The sequence below is a fragment of the Cetorhinus maximus genome, unplaced genomic scaffold (genome assembly GCF_964194155.1).
Source record: "Cetorhinus maximus unplaced genomic scaffold, sCetMax3.hap1.1 HAP1_SCAFFOLD_494, whole genome shotgun sequence".
In the NCBI taxonomy this organism is placed as follows: Eukaryota; Metazoa; Chordata; class Chondrichthyes; order Lamniformes; family Cetorhinidae; genus Cetorhinus; species Cetorhinus maximus.
Genome location: NW_027596436.1, coordinates 1 through 24,921, shown reverse-complemented (window position 1 = coordinate 24,921; position 24,921 = coordinate 1). Strand labels below are relative to the sequence as shown.

The 24,921-nt window shown below is 48.9% G+C and overlaps 1 protein-coding gene across 1 annotated transcript; it reads right to left on the bottom strand.

Annotated features, from left to right (window-relative positions):
- Positions 1-954: 954 nt before the first annotated feature.
- Positions 955-13,320, bottom strand: LOC144673854 (beta-1,3-galactosyltransferase 5-like). The gene is made up of 3 exons (XM_078535496.1): positions 13,185-13,320; positions 12,886-13,057; positions 955-1,810 (listed from the first exon to the last, which is right to left on the bottom strand). The coding sequence occupies exons 1-3, from the start codon at positions 13,318-13,320 to the stop codon at positions 955-957; spliced, it is 1,164 nt and encodes a 387-aa protein (XP_078391622.1).
- Positions 13,321-24,921: the final 11,601 nt, after the last annotated feature.

Here is a 24,921-nt window from a genome sequence, read left to right as displayed (position 1 = left end):
ACTAACACCCAGGAACCAAACAATATTTCACTGAACCCAGAAATCCCACTGATGCCTAGGAAGCAAACCACACTTCACTGAACCCACAAATCCCACTAACACTTAGATCCCAAACCGCACTTTCATTGAACCCACAAATCCCACTTAACCCTGCATTCCCGCTGACACTGAAACTACAAATCCCACTAACACCTAGGAACCAAACCGCATTTCCACTGAACCCACAAATCCCACTGAACTCCCAGATCCACCTAACACTTAGGCCTGAAATCGCGCTATCACTGAACCCACAAATCCCACTAACACTTCGGCCCCAAACCACACATTCACTGAACCCACGAATCCCACTGACACCTAAATCCCACTAACACTGAACTCCAAATCCCACTGAAACCCTCAAACTGCACTTAACTCAACCCACAAATCCCGCCCAACTGAACCCCAAATCCCACTAACACTGAACCCAAAAATCCCACTGAAACCCGCAATCCTACTAACACTTAACCCACAAATCCAACTAACACTGAACCCTAAATCCCACTGAGACCCTCAAACTGCACTGCACTGAACCCACAAATCCCACCGAACCCATAATCCCAGTGACAGTAAACACACAAATCCCACTAACACCTGGGAACCAAATGGCACTTCACTGTGCCCACAAATCCTACTGAACCCTCAAATCAAACTAACACTTACGCCTTAAATCGTGATATCACAGAATCCACGAATCCCACTGACACTTGGGCTCTAACCGCACTTTCACTGAAACCACAAATCCCACTGAACCCCTAAATCCCACTAACGCCGAACCCACAAATTGTGTATGTACGTATGTATGTATATAAGCAGACCAGATTACACAGTTTAGTTGGGTAATTGACTTCCATATAGCACGCTGTTTCTGTTGCCCTGCAAAGATAGTCAGTGAAAAGCCTCTTCAAGATGGCCCCTTCACCCATCTCCCGAACAGGCCTCGTCTGCTGCATCCTCCAGTGCTTTCCAGTAGATCAGCAGCTCGTAGGGTTTCACCCTGTGAGAGGTGATGAGTTTACGGAAGCCGCAAACAGAAAACTTCACATTCCAATTGTAGAACTTCTGCTCCAAGTGGATTTCCACTGGTGTAATCTTCAACTCCGCCAAGCACAGCCCGACGTAAACATCCTCCAGTTTAAAGTGGGGGACCGTCCTGGAAATAATCCAGACTCGGTGGGCAACATCAGCCGAGAGCATGTACCCAGTGCCGGAGCAGAATGGTGGGTATGTTTCCTGAGGATATTCCTGTTCGCTGACGTACCATTTACTGAATTTCTCCCTGATAGGTCCAGAATTCCACATGATGAAGCCGGTGAAGATATCCGTGTGATTCATTCCCAGCAAGAGCTTGGTCAGGTGATCGGTGTTGACAAACATGTCGGAATCGGTTTTCATCACGAAGGAGGTGGACGGACAGAATCGGCTCACCCATTCCAGGCCCATTAGCACCTTGGTGGTCAGGTTGTAATATGTGTCGGTGAAATTTTTCTGGATGATGTCCTTGTGCAGTGAACTTTCTTTCAGCAGCTGCTCCTGATGCTCCCGGCTGTACCCGAGCAGGAAGTAGCTCACCACCCTCTTGCCATGGGTTGTCCGCGCTCGCCCCCAGGTCTGGCGAATGACCGAGCGAGCTTCCAACTGGTCTTGGGCACTGGTGACCAGAAGGACCAGGAATGGGGGACTGGTGTCACAGCTGCTGTTGGGTAGCATGAGGAAGGAATGGTCATTTAACTTTGCAGAATGCCAATGTTCAACACCGTATTGGCTTAAGTATCTGATCAGAGGAAAGATTAACAAGGGGGCAACAACATACGACCATTTCCTTTTGAGAAATGATTTCAAACAAAAGCTTCTTTGATAAAATATCCTTATGCTCTGAAGCACCTGTAACATAAAATAAACAAGTTGGGTTTGGTGGAATCCAGAAAATGCAAGAGGAATTATTTTCCAGATTAAGATTATTTGACTGGATTTGGGATACAAATACAAGAGGATGTCATTCAGCTCCTAGAGCCTGTTACACAGGAACGGGGGGAGGTTATTCAGCCCCTAGAGCCTATTACACAGGAACGGGGAGAGGAAATTCAGCCCCTAGAGCCTGTTATACAGGAACAGGGGGAGGTTATTCAGCCCCTAGAGCCTGTTACAGAGGAACAGGAGAAGGTCATTCAGCCCCGAAAGCCTATTACACAGGAACAGGAAGAGGTTCTTCAGCCCCTTGGGTCTGTCACACAGTAACTGAGGAGGAATTGCAGCACTCAAAACATCTACAGGAATCTGGCACAGAACATCTAGTGACTGAGTTGCTTCAGTCTGACAAAAAGTTCAGTGAAAGGTAGGAACAAACAGAGAAAGAGCTGGACATAAGACAGCATGAGCAGTTTTCGCACAAGCACATACCTAAGAGACTCGTCACTCCCTGTGTACGGTGATAGGTATCAGGGTCACTGGTCCCTTTAACTGGTACCACCGGATTTGTCTTGGTCGAGGTGCGTTCGATGCTAACGGTGAATTAATGTATACACGAACAATCTTGTTAACAACTGCACACAAACCCGGAGTTCAATTCTTGCCTATAATGAATCCCACAACCTCACTCTCTGCTCGGTGCCAGTAAACAAGAACGGGTGTGGTTGAAGTGCATCGTAAAAACTGTACCCTGTCCTTACTGTTAATGACTTCCCATCAATTATAAATATTATAGGTAACAAAAGTTCCTCCAGATGATGTTTGTGTGATACAGGTGCCAATCTCACAAAGAATTTGCATCAAACAGCTGCTGCACTGTGACATAGCTCACCAACTGTGGTTTAAAATTTATTGGATAAAGAAGGTATTTGCTGCAAACATATACAGTATATATGCTGAATGCAGGGACCCTTTTCAAACCATTGAAGAGCAGTGAGACACTCTCTCCATTGAAGAGCAGCGAAGCTCTCTCTCCATCGAAGAGCAGGGAGGCTCTCTCCATCGAAGAGCAGCGAGACAATCTCTCCGTCGAAGAGCAGCAACACTCTCTCCATCGAAGAGCAGCGAGATATTTTCTCCATCGAGGAGCAGTGAAACTCTCTCCATCAAAGAGCAGTGAGACACTCTCTCCATTGAAGAGCAGCGAGACACTCTCTCCATTGAAGAGCAGCGAGACACTCCATTGAAGAGCAGTGAGACACTCTCTCCATTGAAGAGCAGCGAGGCTCTCTCTCCATTGAAGAGCAGGGAGGCTCTCTCCATCAAAGAGCAGCGAGACAATCTCTCCATTGAAGAGCAGCAACACTCTCTCCATCGAAGAGCAGCGAGACAATCCGTCGAAGAGCAGCAACACTCTCTCCATTGAAGAGCAGCGAGACATTTTCTCCATCGAGGAGCAGTGAAACTCTCTCCATCAAAGAGCAGCAAGAGTCCCCATTGAAGAGAAGCAAAATTCTGTCTCCACTGAAGAGCAGCAAGACTCCCTGTTTATCGCAGAGCAGTGGGTCTCTCTCTCCATCAAAGAGCAGCGCACTCTCTCTCTCCATTGAAGAGCAGTGCGCTCTCTCTCTCCATTGAAGAGCAGTGAGACTCTCTATCGAAGACCAGTGTGACTCTCCATTGAAGAGCAGTGAGACTCTCTCTCTCTCGAAGAGCAGTGAGACTCTCTCCATTGAAGAGAAGCAAGGCTCTCTCTCTCTATCAAAAAGCAGCGAGACACATCCTCCCTCGAAGAGCAGCAAGACTCTCTCATCGAAGATCAGCGAGACTCTCTCTCATCGAAGATCAGTGAGACTCCCTCTGTCCATCGAAGAGCAGTGAGACTCTCGCTCTCCATCGAAAAGAAGTGAGACTGTCTTTCCATCGAAGAGCAGCGAGACTCCATCCCGATCGAACAGCAGCGAGATTCTCTCCCCATTGAAGAGCTGAGCTGTGAGACTCTTTCCCTCCATTGATGAAAAGCGAGACGCTCTCGATCAAAAAGCAGTGAGACTCTCTCTCCATCAAAGAACAGCGAGACTCTCTCTCCATTGAAAAGCAATGAGACATTCTCTCCATCAATGTGCAGTGAGACTCTCCATTGAAGAACAGCGAGACTCTCTCGATCAAAGAGTAATGAGACTCTCCCCAGCGAAAAGCAGCAAGACTCTCTCACCCTCTCCATCAAAGAGCAGTGAGACTCTCTCTCTCTCCATCAAAGAGCAGCGAGACTCTCTCTCCCTCTCCATCCAAGAGCAGCGAGGCTCTCTCTCCATCAAAGAGCAGCGAGACTCTCTATCGCAGAACAGCGAGACTCCCTCCATCGACGAGCAGTGAAACTCTCTGTTGAAGAGCGGCGAAATTCCCTCTCTCCATCGCAGAGCTGTGAGACTCTCTCTCTCCATTGAAGAGCACTGAAGCTCTCTATCTCTCTCCATTGAAGAACAGCTAGACTCTCTCTATCGAAGAGCAGTGAGACTCTCTCAATATTAAAGAGCAGTGAGACTCTCTCAATATCGAAAAGCAGTGAGACTCTCCCTCTCCATCAAAGAGCAGCGAGACTCTCTCTCCCCATGAAAGAGCAGTGAGACTCCCTCTCCTTCGAAGAGCAGTGAGACTCTCTCTCTGTCTCCATCCAAGAGCAGCAAGGCTCCCTCTCCATCAAAGAGCAGTGAGACTCTCTCTCTATCGCAGAACAGCGAGACTCTCTCCCTCTATCGATGATCAGCGAAACTCTCTTTCTATCGAAGAGCGGCGAAATTCCCTCTCTCTATCAAAGAGCAGCCAGGCACTCTATCCATCGCAGAGCTGTGAGACTCTCTCTCTCTCTCTCTCCATTGAAGAACAGCTAGACTCTATCAAAAAGCAGTGAGACTCTCTCAATATCAAAGAGCAGTGAGACTCTCAATATTGAAGAGCAGTGAGACTCTCCTTCTCCACCAAAGAGCAGCGAGACTCTCTCCATTGAAGATCAGTGAGACACTCCCTTCATCAAAGAGCAATGAGACTCTCTCTCCACTGAAAAGCAGTGAGACATTCTCTCCACCAAAGAGCAGCGAGACTCTCCCTCCATCGAAGACCAGTGATATTTTCTCTCTATCGAAGAGCAGCGAGGCTCTTTCTCCCTTCATCGATGAGCAGTAAGACACTCTTCATCGAAGAGCAGTGAAGCTCTCTATTTATCGAAGAGCAGTGACACTCCCTCTTCATTGTAGAGCAGCAAGACTCTCAATCAAAGAGCAGTGAAACTCTCTATCAAAGAACAGCAAGACTCTCTCCCTCCTTCGACGAGCAGCGAGACTCTCTCTCTCTATCGAAGAGCAGCGAGACTCTCGCTGTCTCTCTCTCCATTGAAGAACACTGAGACTCTCTATCTCTCACCATTGCTGAACAGCTAGACCCTTTCTATCGAACGGCAGCGAGACTCTCTCTGATTCGAAGAGCAGCGAGACTCTCTCTCTCCATCAAAGAGCAGCAAGACTATCTCTCTCCGACGAAGAGAAGTGAGTCTCACTCTCTCCATCGAAGAGCCGCGAGACTCTCTCTCTCTCTCTCTCCATCAAAGAGCAGCAAGACTCCCTCTCTCCCTATCGAGGAGCAGTGAGACTCTCCATTGAAGAGCAGCGGGACTTTATCTCTCTCTATCAAAGGGCAGTGAGACTGTCCATTGAAGAGCAGTGGGACTCTCTATCGAAGACCAGCGAGACTCTCACTTTATCAAAGAGCAGTGAAAATCTATTTCTACCGAAGAACAGCGAGATGCTCTCTCTCCCTCCATCGACGAGTAGAGAGACACTCTCTATCAAAGAGCAGCGCAACTCTGCATTTATCGAAGCGCAGCGAGAACTCCTCACCATCAAAAAGCAGTGAGACTCTCTCTCTATTGAAGACCAGCAAGTCTCTCTCCCCGTTGTAGAGCAGCGAGACTATCGAAGAGCAGCAAGACTCTCTCTCTCTCTCTCTCTTCATCAAAGAGCAGCAAGACTCTCTCTCTCTCTCCATCGAAGAGCAGTGAGATTCTCTCTCCATTGAAGAGCAGCGAGACTCTCCATTGGAGAGCAGCGAGACTCTCTCTCCATTGGAGAGCAGTGAGATTCTCTCTCCATTGAAAAGCAGCGAGACTCTCTCTCCATTGAACAGCAGGGAGATTCTCTCTCCATTGAAGAGCAGCAGGATTCTCTCTCTCTCGAAGGCCAGCAAGACTCTCTATCGAAGAGCAGCAAATCTCTCTCTCCATTGAATAGCAGTGAGACTCTCTCTCTCTCTCTCCATCGAAGAGCAGGGAGATTCTCTCTCCATTGAAGGGCAGGGAGTTTCTCTCTCCATTGAAGAGCAGCGAGACACTCTCTCTATCGAAGAGCAGGGAGATTCTCTCTCTATTGAAGAGCTGCGGTATTCTCTCTTTCTCGAAGGCCAGTAAGACTCTCTCTCTCTATTGAAGAGCAGCAAGTCTCTCTCTCTCCATCGAAGAGCAGCAAAACTCACTCTCTCCATCGAAGAGTAGCGCGACTCTCTCCATCGAAGAGCAGCGAGACTCTCTCTCTCTCTCCATTGAAGAGCAGCAAGGCTCTCTCCCCATTGAAGAGCAGGGAGACTCTCTCTCTCCATCGAAGAGCAGCGAGACTCTCTCCCTCTGTTGAAGAGCAGCAAGTCTCGCTTTCTGTATCCAAGGGCAGCAAGTCTCTCTCTATCCATCAAAGAGCAGCAAGACTCTCCGTCGAAGTGTAGTGAGACTCTGTCTCCATCGAAGAGCAGCGAGACTCTCTCTCTATGTCCAAGAGCAGTGAGACACTCTCACTATCAAAGAACAGTGAGATCTCACCCCATCGAAGAGCAGTGATACTCTCTCTCTCGCTCTCTATCAAAGACCAGCAAACCCTATCTTTCTCCATCGAGGAGCAGTGAGACTTCCTCTCTCTCCACTGATGGGTAGCGAGACTCCCTCTCCCCATCGAAGAGCAGTGCGACTCTATCTTCATTGAAGAGCAGCTAAACTCTCTCTATCGAAAGCAGTGAGACATTTCCTCTATCGAAGAGCAGTGAGACTCTCTCCTCTTTGAAACGCAGCGAGATTCTGTCTCCTTTGAAGAGCAGTGAGACTCTCTTTCTATTGAAGAGCAGTGCGGCTCTCTCTGCATTAAAGAGCAGCGAGGCACTCTCTATATCGAAAAGCAGCGAGACACTTCCTCCATTGAAGAGCAGCGAGATGCTCTACCTATCTCCATCGAAAAGCAGCGAGACTCTCTCTCTCCATTGAAGAGCAACAGGACTCTCTATGTCCATTGAAGAGCAGTGAGACCTTCTTTGTCCAGCGAAGGGTCAGTGAGATTCTCTCTCTCCATCAAAGAGCAGTGAGACTCTGTCTCCATTGAAGAGCAGCAGGACTCTCTATGTCCATTGAAGAGCAGTGAGACCTTCTTTGTCCAGCGAAGGGTCAGTGAGATTCTCTCTCTCCATTGAAGAGCAGAGATTCCCTATCTATTGACGAGCACTGAGGCTCTCTCTCCATCAAAGAGCAGCGAGACTTTCTCTCTATCAAAGAGCAGCGAGACTCTCTTTCCATCAAAGAACAGCAAGATTCTCTCTCAATTGAAGAGCAGTGAGACTCTCGCTCTCCATCGAAGAGCAGCGGGATTCTCCATCTATCGAAGAGCAGCGGGATTCTCCATCTATCGAAGAGCAGGGAGATTCTGCCTTCAATGAAGAGCAGTGAGACTCTTTCTCTCCATCGAAGAGCAGCAGGCCTGACTATCTCCATCGAAGCCCGCGCGATTCTCTCTCCATTGAAGAGCAACGAGACTCTCTCAATATCGAAGAGCAGTGAGACTCTTTCTCTCCATCGAAGAGCAGCAGGCTTGACTATCTCCATCGAAGCCCGCATGACTCTCTCTCCATCGAAGAGCAGCGAGACTCCCTCAATATCGAAGAGCAGCAAGTTCATTGTTAGTAGGATTTAGGGGTTCAGTAGGATTTCTGGGTTCAGTGAAATGCGGTTTGGATCCTAGGTGTTAGTGGGATTTCTGGGTTCAGTGAAATGTGGATTGGTTCCTAGGTGTTAGTGGGATTTGTAGTTTCAGTGACAGTGTGGTTTGAGGCCTAAGTGTTAGTGGGATTTGGCGGTTTCAGAGGGGGTGGTATTTGTGGGTTCTATCTTAGTGGGATTTAGGGGTCCAGTGGGATTTGTGTGTTCAGTGTTAGTACGGTTTGGGGCTGAAGGGTTAGTGGGATTTGTGTGGTCAGTGTTAATTGGATTTGGGGGTTCAGTGTTAGTTGGATTTGGGGGTTCAGTGTTAGTGGGATTTATGGGCTCTGTGTTAGTGATATTTGGGAGTTCAATGTTAGTGGGAGCTGGGGGTTCAGTGTTAGGGGTTTGAGGCCTAAGTGTTAGTGGGATTTGTGGGGTCAGTGTTAGTTGAATTGGGGGTTCAGTGTTGGTTGGACTTGGGGGATTGTTGTTAGGGGTTTGAGGCCTAAGTGTCTGTGGGATTTAGGGGTTCAGTGGGATTTGTGGGTTCAGTGAAAGCGCGGTTTGGGGACTAAGTGTTAGTGGGATTTGTAGATTCTGTGATAGCGCGATTTCAGGCCTAAGTGTTAGTTGGATTTGGGGGTTCACTGCTAGTGTGATTTAGGGCGTCAGTGGGATTTGTGGGTTCAGTGTCCGTGAGATTTAGGGGTTCCGTGGGATTTGTGGGTTCAGTTCTAGTAGGATTTCTGGATTCTGTGTTAGTGGGATTTGTGGGTTCTGTGTTAGTGGGAGCTGGGGGTTCAGTGTTAGAGATTTGGGGCATAAGTGTTAGTGGGATTTGTGGGTTCTGTGATATCACAATTTCAGGCCTAATTGTTTAAATTAGGGGTTCACTGAACACATTCACTAAACCCACAAATCCCATGGAACCCCTAAATCCCACTTTCACAGAAACCACAAATCCCACTAACACGGAACCCGCACATCCCAATAACACAGAGCCCACAAACCCCACTAAGACTGAACCCCCAAATCCAACTAACACTTAGGCCCCAAACCGCACTTTCACTTAACACACAAATTCCACGGAAACCCTAAATATCACCAACACTGAACCCACAAATCCAAATGAATCCCTAAATCCCACTAACACTGAACCCACAAATCCCATCCCCACTGAACCCCCCATCCAACTAACACAGACCCCACAAATCCTACTTACACTTCGGCCCCAAATCGCACTTTCACAGAACCCACAAATCCCACTAACACTTAGGCCCCAAACCTCACGATTACTGAACCCACAAATCCCACAAGCACTTAGGCCTCAATCCCCTATCACTGAGCCCCCAATTCCCACTAACACTGAACTCCGATATCCAACTAACACTGAACCCCCAAATCCCACTAACACTTAGGCCCCAAACTGCACTTTTACTGAACTCACAAATTCCACTAACACCTAAATCCCACTAACACCTGAACCCCAAATCCAACTAAAACTTAGGCCTCCAACCCAACTATCACCGAACCCCCAAATCCAACTAAATCATAGGGCCCAACCCCAGTATCACTGGACCCCCAAATCCAATGGAGACGTAGGCCTCAAATTCCACTATCGTCGAACGCCCAAATCCCACTGAAACTTGTGCCTGAAACCGCAATCTCTCTGAACCCCAAACAACTATCACTGAGACCCCCAAATCCCACTGACACTTAGGCCTCAAATCCCAATATCACTGAACCCACAAATCCCACTTACACTGAACCCACAAATCTGACTAACACTTGGGCCTGAAACCCCATTATAACTGAACCCCAGACCAACCATCAATGAACCCACAAATCCCACGAATACTTAGGCCTGACTTTCCACTATCATTGAATCCCCAAATCCCACTATCACTGAACCCCCAAATCCTACTGACACGTAGGCCTCAACCCCCACTATCAAAGCACCCAGACTAGCAGGTTTTAACCCAGTCAAGATACACACAGACACACACATAGGCACACACCCCGCTACAATTCCAGTTCAAGAAATAATTTCCATTCACATTATAGGCGGTAATATCTCTTCGTGACCAAGAGGGCAGTCATAACACAAGGGCGTAAAGGAAGAACACTGAGCAAGACATACCAACATTTGGAATTTATATATGAGATTACGAATTAGCAGCAAAAGTCAGCCAGTCGGCCCCTCAAATCTGCTGTGCTATTCAATAAGATCTGGGCTGATCTGAATGTAATAAATCACTGAAGTGCTGCAATAGAGTGAGTGATATTTACGAACGAGTGTGAGGTCTAGAGATGGAACTGGTTGTCTTTTAGCTGGCAATGCTACTTCAGAAAGAATGCAACTTTCGTTCATGTGCTAGTTAATTAGCGTGATGAGAATTGCCTAATTGGCTCTCAGTGCCGAATCTATCCTACAACGTCAGGGAATTAAATTGCTGCCATCTGTCTGTTCATTTAAAAAAAAAATCTAGCTTGGCTGATGTTGCAACTCCAGTCTCCCTATGGAAACCCCACAGGGTACAAATGAAAGGGTCTGGAAAGGTACTGAGTCAAAGCTGAATACTGAGAGTTTGCCTCTGCACCACGGACGGGCAGATCACGTTACAGGGAACATGCTTGAAACATTTAACAATGTCATAAAAATATACTATGCCATCCTTGCTGTCATCGGTGTTCCTGGTAAGTGACTGTAAAGCGGTGAAGTCGTGTTAATCTGTGTGTGAGCTGGTCTCACGTTTTGCTCTGTGACTGATAAGATTACTTGCTGATATAGATTTTACCGTCATCGAGCTACCCGGGCATTGCCCCAACTCCTTTAATTCAAATATCCTGAGCAGCCTCAGCAGTTTTATCCCATTGCCCGAAACTTAAGGTCAAACTTTTTCGGCATATCACAGGAGCTGCTAAGTTATTGTTTCTTGTGGTATGTCTGGTGCTGGTGAACCTGACCTCATTGCAGGCAATCCTCCGACATGAGAGCCGGTGTAGAATTATTCTGAGCGTGGGCCAAGGGTGGGGCGGTGGGGGGAGGGGGATAAAAAACCTGGCTCCAGTCACCATGATTCCCTGTGAATACCTGTCCCTGTAAGATTGTGGGAACTGTGGATCACTCTGACATTGCTCTGCGCGGACTGAATCATCCAGGTCTGTAACTGATTTTTTTTTGTATGAGGGGTCAATTAAATTAAAGTGCATGGGATTGGGGGCAGTGTATTGAGGTGGATAGAAAACTGGTTGGCAGACAGGAAACAAAGAGTAGGAATAAACGGGTCTTTTTCCGAATGGCAGGCAGTGACTAGTGGAGTACTGCAGGGATCGGTGCTGGGAGCCCAGTTATTCACAACATATATTAATGATTTAGATGAGGGAATTAAATGTAATATCTCCAAATTTGCAAATGACACAAAGCTGGGTGGGAGGGTGAGCTTTGAGGAGGATGCAGAGATGCTTCAGTGTGGACAAGCTGAGTGAGTGGGCAAATGCGTGGCAGACGCAGTATAATGTGGATAAATGTGAGGTTATCCATTTTGGTAGCAAAAACAGGAAGGCAGATTATTATCTGAATGGCTATAAATTGAGAAAGGGGAATGTGCAACGAGACCTGGGTGTCCTTGTACACCATCGCTGAAGGTAAGCATGCAGGTACAGCAGGTGGTAAAGAAGGCAAATGGTATGTTGGCCTTCATAGCCAGAGAATTCGAGGACAGGAACAGGGATGTATTGCTGCAATTGTACAGGGCCTTGGTGATACCACACCTGGAATATTGTGTGCAGTTTTGGTCTCCTTATCTGGGATGGCGGGACTGACATATGAGGAGAGATTGAGTCGATTAGGATTATATTTGCTGGAGTTCAGAAGAATGAGGGGGGATCTCATAGAAAGCTATAAAATTCTAACAGGACTAGACAGGGTAGATTCAGGAAGGATGTTCCCGATGGTGGGGGAGTCCAGAACCAGGGGTCACAGTCTGAGGATATGGGGAGGATTGAGATGAGAAATTTCTTCAGCCACAGAGTGGTGAGCCTGTGGAATTTCCTACCACAGAATGTAGTTGAGACCAAAAAATTGTATGCTTTCAAGATGGAGTTAGATATAGCTCTTGGGGTGAAAGGGATCAAAGGATATGGGGAGAAAGTGGGAGCAGGCTATTGAGTTGGATGATCAGCCATGATCATGACGAATGACGGAGCAGGATCGAAGGGCCAAATGGCCTACTCCTGCTCCTAGTTTCTATGTTTCTATAATTCCTGTCAATGATTCAGCGTCTTTAGACACGAAAACACGTAATTATGCAAGCTTGTTGCATAATGAATGATCTGCAATAGTGTAAGATCTACTGTGTGTGGGGTTTTATTTCAATTGCCTTGCTACAGATGTGAAACCCAGATTTTTAAAAACTTTTTTTTTTTTGCTTATGGCTCAGTAAAACTTTATTGAAAGCTAGAACCCTAATCCTGCCATAGATGGGGCATCCAGTCCCTGAGCAAGAAACCAATCACCAATTCTGGGTGTCTTTGTGCGTGGCCTAATGAAGGAACCAGACCGGTCAGTCATAAGCCCGAAAAAAGGTTTAAATAAAAAGTTCATAAAAAAATAGGTTAATTAACAAGCCACCAATTCTGATAATTGTCTGTCCACGCTCTTGTCCCCAATCTGGTAAACCCATATGCGGGTTGGTCAGGAAAGGGTTGGTGTCGGCAATGAAATGTTTTAAATTTTAGCTTCTTATCCAGATTTGGAAATTGAACCCTATCCTTACTGTCCAGAATAAGACAAAAATCTTTTAATTTGATTTATACTTGCTTCCCCCCTTTTCTTACAGTTAATGTAGTGGCGATTGTGACCCTGGCTCGGGGAAAATGCGGCCTCTCCAATTGTACCACTCGCTACCTGGTGGCCATGGCAATGGTGGATCTACTTTTCATTATCACTGATGTCATACTGTGGAGGATCAGTTATTATTATTTCCCGGGCTCTTTCCTGGACATTACCCCAGTATGCAGTGTGATCAATGTCCTCAATCGGGCAGCTACCGACTGTTCTGTCTGGTTCACCGTCACCTTCACCTTGGACCGATTTGTTGCCAGAGACTGAAAACAAAATATTGCACTGAGAAAACTGCGGCTGGGGTTCTAGCAATAACCTGCATTTTGCTCTGTTTAAAAAATTTCCCGTACTACTTTACACTTGAACCCCAATGGACAATTGAACACGTACCATGGTTCTGTGAGGTAAAGGCAGAATATTTCACTGAGCCTGGATGGATTGGATTTGACTGGTTCAATACGGCTTTAACTCCACTGCTTCCATTCGCTTTCATCCTGTTACTCAACGCTTTGACCGTCAGACACATTTTAGTGTCCAGTCGAGTCCGTAAGGGACTGAGGGGTCAGAGCCAGGGAGAGAATGGCAGTGACCCAGAGATGGAGAGCAGGAGGAGGTCTGTGATTTTACACTTCACCATCTCCGGCAGCTTCATTCTCCTGTGGTCGGTTTATGTTGTAGAATTCTTATATCATAACTTCACAGGAACAGATCCCAGGGATTACAACGATTCAGAAAATATTTTTGAAAATGTAGGTGACATGCTGCAGGTTTTGAACTGCTGCACCAACACATTTATTTATGGGACGACCCAGTCCAGGTTTAGGGAGCAGTTGAAGATGGCGGTAAAATATCCGGTTACGTCAATTGTTCAGTTAATTGAAAACTGAAACTGAGAGGAGGCAGAGACAAGTCCATGATTGAATTATGTATGAATATATTTTTACATGCATGAATATAAGCGGAATATACATTAGCTGAGATGGCTAAAGCCTTGGTGGGAAAGCAATTTTGAAGGGAGATCCTTTATAGAGCTAGAGAGGCAAAGAGGGGTGGGGAAGGTAGTCAAGAGTAAGACCAATGTCGGAGCAATTAAAATTAGGGATGCACATGAGGACAGAATTGGATTAGCACAGATATCCCGGAGCGCTGTGCGGCTGAAGGAGATTAAAGTGATAGGGCCATGGAGGGATTTGAAAACAAAGGAAGGGGGAGAAAATGCAATCAATGAGTTGCTTGACTGGGAGGCAATGTCGCTCACCCATAACAGAGCGAGGGGGGAATTGGGAATTGGACTACCTGTGCGTTACAACACGGGCAGAAGGGTTTCAGATGGCCTCCTGTTTACTGGGGTAAAATGTAGGAGCTGAGAAAGAAGCACATTAGAATAACTTAGTCTAGAGGAGGCAAAAACATGAATGAGGGTTCGCGCAGCAGATCAGCCGAAACAGGCGTAAGTTCAGGTTCCGTTAAAAGGTGGAAGTAGGCCATCTTACCCATGAAATGAATGTACAACACAGGCTCAAATGTGGTTGACTTTTAACTGCCCCCTGAAATGGCCGAGCAAGCCATTCGATTCAAGGGCAGTTGGGGAAGGGCAATGAAGGCTGACCTTGTCGGAGATGCACCGATCCCCCCATGACATTTAACATTTGGAAAATGTGAATCTGCAGTTGTGGCGAGGCTGGCTGAATCTCAGAATGCGGACAAGGAGGACGATGGGGGGCGGGGGTCAGTAGCTTAAAGCAAAATGGAATTGGATCGGGGATCGAGAACAACGGCCTCAGTCTTTCCCAAAACTGGATGTGGGGTAGGGAGCATCGCAGGGGTTGGGAGAAGTGACACTGAAAGCTCCCATGTTGCCTTTGAATCGGGCCACTGAGGGGAAATGCACAGCTGAGGAATAGGATGGGGCCAAGGGGAAATCCTTGGCAGCGCCAGAGATAAGGCTCTGGCAGCAGGAGGTGAAGCAATTCCAACTGATTTGCTGGCTACCTTGAGCCTTTTCTTATTCATTCATGGGATATGGGCATCACTGACTAAGCTGGCATTTATTGCCCATCCCTAATTGCCCTTGTTCAGAGGGTCAGGAGTCACATATAGGCCCAGGCCAGATAAGGACAGAAGATTTCCTTCACTAAAGGGCATTAGTGAACCAGATGGTTTTTAGAATTTCAGACCTTCAATTCCAGGTTTTTATTTAATTCAATTCAATTTGCTACGGGGAGAATTTGAACCCAGATCCCCAGAACATTACCCTGTGTCTCTGGAATACCAGATTAGGGACAATGCCACTATGGCACCGACTCCCCCTATTAAGGCTTAGATTAAGAATAGGAAAACGTGAGAGATATCCATCCCAGCTGGATGTCAGTAAAGGGGCGTTGTGAGGACGGGTGTTAGGAGCTGCAGGCAGGTCGAGAAACCCTTAGCAACCAACCCCCAATTCCCACTAACACAGAGCCCACAAATCCCACCGAACCCCTAAATCCCTCGAACACTGAACCCATAAATCCCACTAACAGCTGGGAACCAAACCGCACTTCACTGAACCCACAAATCCCATTGAACCTCCCAGGTCCCACTAACACTGAACCCACAAATCCCACTGAACCCCTAAATCCCTCGAACACCGATCCCACTGTGCATGTATGTGTGTCTGTTTGTGTTTGTGTGCCTGTTTGTGCGTGTCTGTGTGCGTATATGTGTGTCTGTTTGTGTGTGTGTGTGCGTGTCTGTTTGTGCCTGTGTGTGTGCATGTCTGTTTGTGTGCGTGTCTGTGTGTGTCTCCCCTGCACTTTCTTCCTCTCTGTAGCAGCAGGGAAGACCACAGGGTGCATTGGGCCTGCTCCACTGTTATGGAGAAGCCCTTTGTCTGACTGAGGCCCTTTACAATTGCAGGATGCGCTTGCATGACCATTCTGCTGCAACGAAGCCAGCACACCAGAGTTGGGAGATTTCTGGTGGTCAGCCCTGAGCCCTTACTCGCTGATCTTGGTGATGTTTATTCTGCTCTGTCAATCAGAGGCAGCGCCACATCCTGGCAGTGGCAACACCAAAAGACACTCCCTCCCTTCTCTTCCCCAACCCCCTCCCCAGATAATAACCCCCCCACAAACCCCACGGCTGTGCCTATCTTCATATCCGGACAGATCCTTAGTTGATCCAGTTTATGGAATCCTAGGTGTAAACCATCCATTTAAGAGCTTCAAACACTCTGACGTAGCTCTGGGATGCTCTCAGTTGATGTGTTTATTCAGTAATTGAATAATTGATGCAAACGGATATGTCTCCGCGTTCTTGACCTGCTCTCTGAACTTAGACTAAGTCACCCCATAAATAAATGTGTTTGTGCAGCAACTTGAGTTCACCAGCATAAACCCAACTTGCCCAAATATCTATTCAGCTTGAGCGTCACACTCTGAATCTATCCCTGCAATATTGTAATATAAGAAATCGATAACATTCATGAGCCACAGGAGTATGAAACTGCCGGAGATGGTGAAGAGTAAAATCACAGACTTCCTCCTGCTCTCTATCTCTGGGTCACTGCCATTCTCTCCCTGGCTCTAACCCCTCAGTCCTTTACGGACCTGACTGGAGACTAAAATGTGTCTTGACGGTCAGGGAGTTGAGCAGCAGGATTAAAGCGAATGGGAGCAGTGGGGTTAAAACCTTATCAAACCAGTCAAATCCAATCCACTGGGGCTCAGTAAAATAGCTTCGCTTATCCTTGCAGAACCACGGTACGTTTTTGATTAGTTTTACGTGTTCATGTATAAAGTAGAAGGGGCTGCTTTTTAAACAGAGCAGGATGCCGGCGGTTGCTAGCACCACAGCCGCAGTTTTCTCGGTGCAATATTTTATATTCAGTTTCTGGCAACAAATGGCCACAAATTGGTCAAAGCAGAAAGTGACGGTGAACCAGACAGAACAGTCGGTAGCTGCATGGCTCAGAACATGGGTAACACTGCACATAGGGGTGATACTTACGAAAGACAATGGGGAGTAATAATCATTGAGGCGCCTCAGTATGACCTCAGGTGCTATGAACAGTAGATCCGCCGTTGCCATGGCCACCAGGTAGTGAGTGGCGCAGATGGAGAGGCCGCACTTTTCCTGGGACAGGATCACAATCGCCTGTAAATTAGCTGAAAGAGACAGAAGGGGAAATAGACTGAAATTTACTGATAAGACATTGTCCTTGTCTGACCCAGACAGCAAAGTCTGGATTTTGGCCCAAATATATGTTGGGTTATGATCAGGTATGTGGTTCAGATGATAAGAAATAATAAAAAAAAAACATCCCTGACCCTAACCTGCCCACCTTCTGTTTAACAGGGTTAGAACATGGTGCATGTTTGCCATTTGAACATTATAATAATGCTGGAAGTCCCTCCTGTTTTCCAGGATTACTGTTGCTAAGCCGGTTTCCTGGGACTTGCAACATAGGCAGTGAGAGGGAGGCACATAGAGATTCACGGAGCAGGTGAGTGCATTGCTGCAGCACTATTTAGTGCCAGCAAAGGAAAAATCACTTCACCAAACACCCCCGCCCTGTATCTGGTCACCCTCTCCTTAGCCCCCACCTATCGCTGGCCTTCTATCCGGCTTCACCTGCTCCAGCCCCCCCTTAAACAGTATAAATTTCATCACATTTCTACTCTTTAGCTCTGAAGAAGTCATGCGGACCCGAAACGCTAACTGTGTTTCTCTCTCTACAGATGCTGCCAGACCTGCTGAGATATCCCAGCATATTTGACTTAACATCAGGATCGTGCCGATCGGGTGTCTGTACAACGGTGACCACTAGATCAACAGGCAACGTTATCAATCACAGAGAAACAGAGATCAGTTTGGAAAGAGATGTAAACAATCTCAATGGTTGTAGCCACTTACCGGGGACGCCTATAAACGCCAGGGCTGCGTAGCACAATTTCTTAAAACTGTTAAACATCTCGAGCATTCTCTCTGCGTGAATGATCGGTTGTTTTGATCTCTGTGTTGGGCTCTGCACCTGTGCATTTCCAAGTCCTTATCTTATACCCTGCAGTATTCCCAGCTGAATGCTGACATTGCAACATCTAGCAAGTTCGATTATTTTTCTCAATCATTGGAATAAACAGACGACAACAGGGAGTTAAGTAACTGACTATGTTTCGCGCCGTTGCTCAACTGGAAGATCTGATCTCGCTCATTAACTGACACATTTTGAACGTCTCATTTCGGTTCTCTCAAAAATCAATTCTACGTTTTCAGTTGACTGGTAAATGTTCTTTTCTTTTTCACTGCTTCGGCCTCTCAGTCATTACATCCTAATTGTTCTGGTTTCTCAGGGCTGCTCTGCTGGAACTGCATGGCCTGGACCCTTTCTCCGTAACTAAAGCCATTCAGTCACTAGTCAAAGTGCAGTGGGTCCAGGGCCCACATTTCCCTTCAACTTTTGACGAGCATTTTTTCCTTTATTCATTCACGGGGATGTGGGCTTCGCTGGCCAGGCCCAGCATTTATTGCCCATCCCTAATTGCCTCCCCTTGAGAAGGTGGTGATGAGCCGCCTTCTTGAACTGCTGTAGTCCCTTTGGTGTAGGTACACCCACAACGCTGTTAGGGCGGGAGTTCCAGGATTTTGACCCAGCGACAGTGAAGCAGTTGTGGGATGTTCATATTTGGGCTTATACAATAGGGTGGCTGTGGTGGGGATGAGACCGTTGTTCACCTCCTTGTGGAACGTGCCTTTGCAAAGAAGGTCCGGAGAGAGATGCAGTGGGTTCTGTCGAGGTTCATCCCGAGCAGTTCTGTGACACAGGACTCTGTGCTCTACGGGCTGTTCCCAGGGACACACACCGAGACAAACATCAACTGCAGCTGGAGGATCATCATCTCAGTGAAAGACACTCTTTGGTCTGCCTGAAACTTCTTGGTCTTCCAGCGTAAAGAGTTGTCCCCGACCGAATGTTGCAGACTGGCACATTCCAAGGTCCAGGACTAGGTGCTGAGGGACGCACTAAAGCTGGGGGCAGCCGCTGCAAAGGCGCAATGGGAAAAGGTCGCTGTCTAAGACCTTTCTGCCATAGTGCACCGAGGGGCTGGGAATTGTATAGAGCCCCTCTGGCTGTACAGCTCACAATGAATGTCTGCATTGAATACTAATTGTATTATAATTGTATTGAAGCACCTCAGAGTGCAACACGATGTATGTCGATAACTCCAATCCCATTGCACTGTCCGACTGTCTGTAATGACCATATTGAAATGACTGTAATATTCATTGATTGTATTGAAGCACCTCGTGACCCATGTGTAAAAGTTGAATCTGATTGTACTTTTTGTGATGGCGATTTTGAAATGCTCGTTCAGATGTTTTATGAATCAAGTTTATGTTTCCAAAAACAAAAAGATTGGGGCTATAAAATAATAGTTACGGGCGAACTTGTGTAAGTTCGGGCTACTTACAAACCTGAGGAAATAGCCTCATCTACTTGTAACTCACATCAATGACGTGCGAGAGGGAGGAGTGGGTGGTGGATCCTTCCTGGACACCACAAAGGTGAAGCGGGAAAGGAAGCTGTGAGGGGGAAGCCAATGGGGCTGCAAAACGATACGTGCAGGTTAAATGAATGGGTGGGAGATGGCAGGTAGACCTAACGTTAGGAAATATGAGCTATTCAGTTTGGCAGGGAGAATAAAACAAAGATTATGGGCAGAATATCCTCGTTGGTGTGCAGGGGACGGGCCTGACCGGCCGACGGGTAAAACGACACACCATGAGGCTGTGCGTCCGCCAAACTGTCAAGGGCCTATTGAGGCCACAAAAAACTCAGTCCCTCCCTTATACCCCTCCCGAGCGCTGGACCTTCCTCCACATATCCAAACCTCTCCCACTCTCGAGCAATTGCGTCCCCACAGCCATCCCTGCACCTGCAACGCCCTCCAGCAGACTCGCACTCTGCATCTCTGTAACCGAACCCAGCCTTACACACCCCACTATCTTTGCAAACTCCCGAAATTCTCCCTATCGCTGGTGATAGAACCCACGGTTCACAGGAACAGCAGGAGAGTGTGTGCCAGCTGCTGCCTGAACAGACAAATTGCTGAATTTCCTGTTGGCTGCACTAACCCTGGTGACAAAACATATATTTCATGGGCCAGAAAGAACCAACATCTTGCCAACCCATCAGCATATCCTTCTATTCCTTTCTCCCTCCTACGTTTATATAGCTTCCCCTCAAACAGATCCACAATATTCGAATTAAACACTCTCAGAGAGACTGGGGGACAGAGAGAGACTGGGGAACAGAGAGAGAGAGAGATTGGAGGACAGAGAGGGAGATGGGGAGAGAGAGAGAAGACAGGGAGAGACTGAGAGCGGGAGAGACCGGGGGAGAGAGTGTGAGAGACGGGGAGAGAAAGAGAAATGGGTGAGAGAGAGAGACTGGGGGAGTAAGAGAGAGAGAGACAGGGGTGGAGAGAGACTGGGGGAGTAAGAGAGAGAGAGACGGGGGTGGAGAGAGACTGGGGGACAGAGAGAGAGAGACTGGGAGAGAGATGGGGGGAGAGAAAGAGGGAGAGACGGGGAGAGAGGGAAAGAGAGCCTTGGGGAGAGAGTGTGAGAGACTGGGGGAGAGAAAGAGAAACTGGGGTGAGAGAGAGAGAGAGACTGGGGGAAAGAGAGAGAGAGATTGGGGGAGAGAGAGCAGGAGGGACTGGGGGGGAGAGAGAGCACGAAAGGGACTGAGGGAGAGAGAAAGAGACTGCGGGAGAGAGATGGAGAGACTGGGGGAGAGAGGGAGTGAGAGATTGGAATAGAGAGAGAGATTGGGGGAAAGAGAGAAAAAGGCATTGGGGGAAAGAGAGACTGGGGAGATAGATACAGGGGGAGAGAGATGGGGAGAGAGAGAGTCTGGGGGAAAGAGAGAGAGGGGGTGAGAGAGAGAGAGAAACTGGGGAGAGAAAGAGAGAGAGACTGGGGGAAAGAGAGCGAGAGGGACTGCGGGGGAGAGAGAGAGAGACTGGTTAGAGAAAGAGAGAGAGAGACTGGGAGAGAGAGAATTGGGGAGAGAGAAAGAGACCGGGGGAGAGAAGGAGGGACGGGGAGAGAGAGAAACTGAGAGAGACCGGGGGAGAGAGAGAGAGACTGACACTGGGGGAAGAGAGAGAGAGAGAGACAGCCTGGGGGAGAGAGAGAGGGAGAGATTTGAATAGAGAGAGAGAGAGATAGACTGGGGAGAGAGACTGGGGAAGAGAGAGAGACTGGGGGGATGAGTGAGAGAGATTTGGGGAGAGGAAGAGAGAGAGACTGGGGGAGTGGGGGTGGGAGAGAGAGGGGGAGAGAGAACTGGGGGATAGAGAGACCAAGGCTGGAGGAGAGGGAGAGATAGACTGGGGGAGAGAGAGAGACTGGGAGAGAGAGAGAGAGACACTGTGGGAGGGAGAAAAAGAGAGACTGTGGGGGGGAGAGAGAGAGAGAGAGACTGGGGGGGAGAGAGCGAGAGAGACTGTGGGAGGAAGAATAAGAGAGACTGGGGGAGAGAGAGAGAGAGAGACTGGGGGAGAGAGAGAGTGGGAGAGACTAGAATAGAGAGAGAGAGACTGGGGAGAAAGAGAGAGAGCAAGGGGAGAGAGACTGGGAGAGGGGGTGAGATACTGGGGGAGAGAATGAGAGAGACTGGGGGTGAGTAAGAGGGAGAGAGAAATTGGGGAGAGAGAGAGAGATTGACTTGGGGAGAGGGAGAGAGAGAGACGAGGGAGAGAGAGAGAGAAGGAAAGAGAACTGGGGGAGAGAGAGACAGAGGCTGGAGGAGAGAGGGATGGACTGAGGGAGAGAGAGAGAGACTGGGTAGAGAAAGAGAGAGAGATTGGGGGGGAGAGAGAGAGAGACTGGGGGAGAGAGAGAGAGAGACTGGTGGAGAGAGAAAGACTGGGGGACAGAGAGAGAGACTGGGGGACAGAGAGAGAGACTGGGGGACAGAGAGAGAGAGAGAGACTGGGGGACAGAGAGAGGGGGACTTGGAAAGAGGGAGAGAGAGAGAGATGGGGGAGAGAGAGAGACTGTGGAGAGAGACTGGGGGAGAGAGAGAGACTGAGAAAGGGAGAGAGAGAGACTTGGGGAGAGAGTGTGAGAGACTGGGGGAGAGAGAGAGAGGGAGAGACTAGAATAGAGAGAGAGAGACTGGGGAGAAAGAGAGAGAGACTGAGGGAAAGAGAGAGAGAGCAAGGGGAAAGAGACTGGGAGAGGGGGTGAGATACTGGGGGAGAGAATGAGAGAGACTGGGGGTGAGTAAGAGGGAGAGAGAAATTGGGGGAGAGAGAGAGAGATTGACTGGGTGGGGAGAGGGAGAGAGAGAGACGAGGGAGAGAGAGAGAGAAGGAAAGAGAACTGGGGGAGAGAGAGACAGAGGCTGGAGGAGAGAGGGATGGACTGAGGGAGAGAGAGAGAGACTGGGTAGAGAAAGAGAGAGAGATTGGGGGGGAGAGAGAGAGAGACTGGGGGAGAGAGAGAGAGAGACTGGTGGAGAGAGAAAGACTGGGGGACAGAGAGAGAGACTGGGGGACAGAGAGAGAGACTGGGGGACAGAGAGAGAGAGAGAGACTGGGGGACAGAGAGAGGGGGACTTGGAAAGAGGGAGAGAGAGAGAGATGGGGGAGAGAGAGAGACTGTGGAGAGAGACTGGGGGAGAGAGAGAGACTGAGAAAGGAGAGAGAGAGACTTGGGGAGAGAGTGTGAGAGACTGGGGGAGAGAAAGAGAGAAACTGGGGTGAGAGAGAGACTGGGGGAGTAAGAGAGAGAGACTGGCTGGAGAGAGAGATAGACTGGGGAGAGAGAGAGCGAGAGGGACTGGGGGGGAGAGAGAGAGCGAGAGGGACTGGGGGAGAGAGTGTGAGAGGCTGGGGAGAGAGAGAGAGATGGGGGGAGAGAAAGAGACTGGGGAGAGAGAGAGAGAGACTGGGGGAGTAAGAGAGAGAGAGAGACTGGGCTGGAGAGAGAGAGAGAGACTGGGGAGAGAGAGAGAGATGCAGGGAGAGAAAGAGAGACTGGGGAGAGAGAAAGAGAGACTGGGGCGAGAGAGAGAGAGGCTGAGAGAGGGAGAGACTGGGGGAGAGAGGGAAAGAGAGAGACTTGGGGAGAAAGTGTGAGAGACTGGGCGAGAGAAAGAGAGAAACTGGGGTGAGAGAGAGATTGGAGGAGTAAGAGAGAGAGAGAGACTGGGGTGGAGAGAGAGAGAGACTGGGGGAAAGAGAGAGAGAGACTGGGGGAAAGAGAGAGAGAGACTGGGGGAAGAGAGAGAGACTGGGGGAAAGAGAGAGAGAGAGATTGGGGGAGAGAGAGAGCAGGATGGACTGGGAGAGAGAGAGAGAGAAAGAGACTGCGAGAGAGAGAGAGACTGGGGAGAGAGGGAGGGAGAGACTGGAATAGAGAGAGAGAGAGACACAAACTGGGGGAGAGAAAGAGGGTGATTGGGGGAAAGAGAGAGAAAAAGGCCTTGGGGGAAAGAGAGAGAGAGACTGGGGAGATAGAGAGATACAGGGGGAGAGATTGAGAGATGGGGAGAGAGAGAGTCTGGGGGAAGAGAGAGAGGGGGAAAGAGAAATAGTCTGGGGGAGAGAGAGAGAGACTGGAGTGGTGAGAGAGAGAGAGAAACTGGGAAGAGAGAGAGAGAGAGACTGGGGGAAAGAGAGAGAGAGAGACTGGGGGAGAGAGAGAGCGAGAGGGACTGGGGGTGAGAGAGGGAGAGACAGAGAGAGAGAGACTGAGGGAGAGAGAGAGAGAGAGCAAGGGGAGAGAGAGAGTTAGACAGTGAGAGAGAGAGACTGGGAGAGGGGAGAGAAAGAGAGCGAGATTGGGGGTGAGTAAGAGAGAGAGGGAGAGTGACAGGGGAGAGAGAGAGACTTGGGGAGAGGGAGAGAGAGCGACAGGGGGGGAGAGAGAAGGAAAGAGCTGGGGGAGAGAGAGAGAGACTGGGTAGAGAAAGAGAGAGAGATTGGGGGGGGAGAGAGAGAGACTGGGAGAGAGAGAGAGAGAGAGAATGGGGAGAGAGAAAGAGAGAGGGGGAGACTGGGGGGAGAGAGGGAGGGAGGGAGAGAGAGAGAGAGTGAGAGAGAAAGAGAGAGACCGGGGGAAGAGAGACTGACACTGGGGAGAGAGAGAGAAAGACACTGGGAGAGAGAGAGAGAGAGACTGGGGGAGAGAGAGAGGGAGAGATTTGAATAGAGAGAGAGAGAGACTGGGGGAGAGAGAGAGACTGGGGGAGGGGGAGAGAGACTGGGGAAGAGAGAGAGAGAGACTGGGGGAGTGGGGGTGGGAGAGAGAGGGGGAGAGAGAACTGGGGGATAGAGAGACCAAGTCTGGAGGAGAGGGAGAGATAGACTGGGGGAGAGAGAGAGAGAGACTGGAGGAGAGAGAGAGACTGGGGGAGAGAGAGAGAGAGAGAGAGAGACTGGGGCAGAGAGAGAGAGAGAGACACTGTGGGAGGGAGAAAAAGAGAGACGGGGAGAGAGAGAGAGAGAGACTGGGGGGGAGAGAGGGAGAGAGATTGTGGGAGGGAGAATAAGAGAGACTGGGGGAGGGAGAGACTGGAATAGAGAGAGAGAGAGACTGGGGAGAAAGAGAGAGACTGAGGGAGAGAGAGAGCAAGGGGAGAGAGAGAGTTAGACGGGGATTGAGAGAGACTGGGAGAGGGGGTGAGAGACTGAGGGAGAGAGAGAGAGAGACTGGGTGTGAGTAAGAGAGAGAGGGAGAGAGAAACTGAGGAGAGAGAGAGAGAGATTGACTTGGGGAGAGGGAGAGAGAGAGACTGGGGGGAGAGAGAGAGAAGGAAAGAGAACTGGGGGAGAGAAAGACAGAGGCTAGGGGAGAGAGAGATGGACTGGGGGGAGAGAGAGAGACTGGGTAGAGAAAGAGAGAGAGATTGGGGGGGAGAGAGAGAGAGACTGGGGGAGAGAGAGAGACTGGGGGAGATAGAAAGAGACTGGGGGAGAGAGAGAGCACTGGGGGACAGAGAGACAGAGAGAGAGACTGGGGGACAGAGAGAGAGAGAGACTGGGGGAGAGAGAGAGGGGGACTTGGGGAAAGAGGGAGAGAGAGAGAGATGGGGGGAGAGAGAGAGAGACTGTGGAGAGAGAGAGACTGG

What these genes read in the sequence shown, in the direction of transcription:
- LOC144673854 (XM_078535496.1), bottom strand. Translation starts at nt 13,320, where the DNA reads ATGTGTCTGACGGTCAAAGCGTTGAGTAACAGGATGAAAGCGAATGGA. An exon ending in CTTTACCTCACAGAACCATG is followed by an intron (nt 13,058 to 13,184) that starts GTACGTGTTCAA and finishes TTTTGTTTTCAG; the next exon opens with TCTCTGGCAACAAATCGGTC. An exon ending in GACATCAGTGATAATGAAAA is followed by an intron (nt 1,811 to 12,885) that starts GTAGATCCACCA and finishes TCCTCTGATCAG; the next exon opens with ATACTTAAGCCAATACGGTG.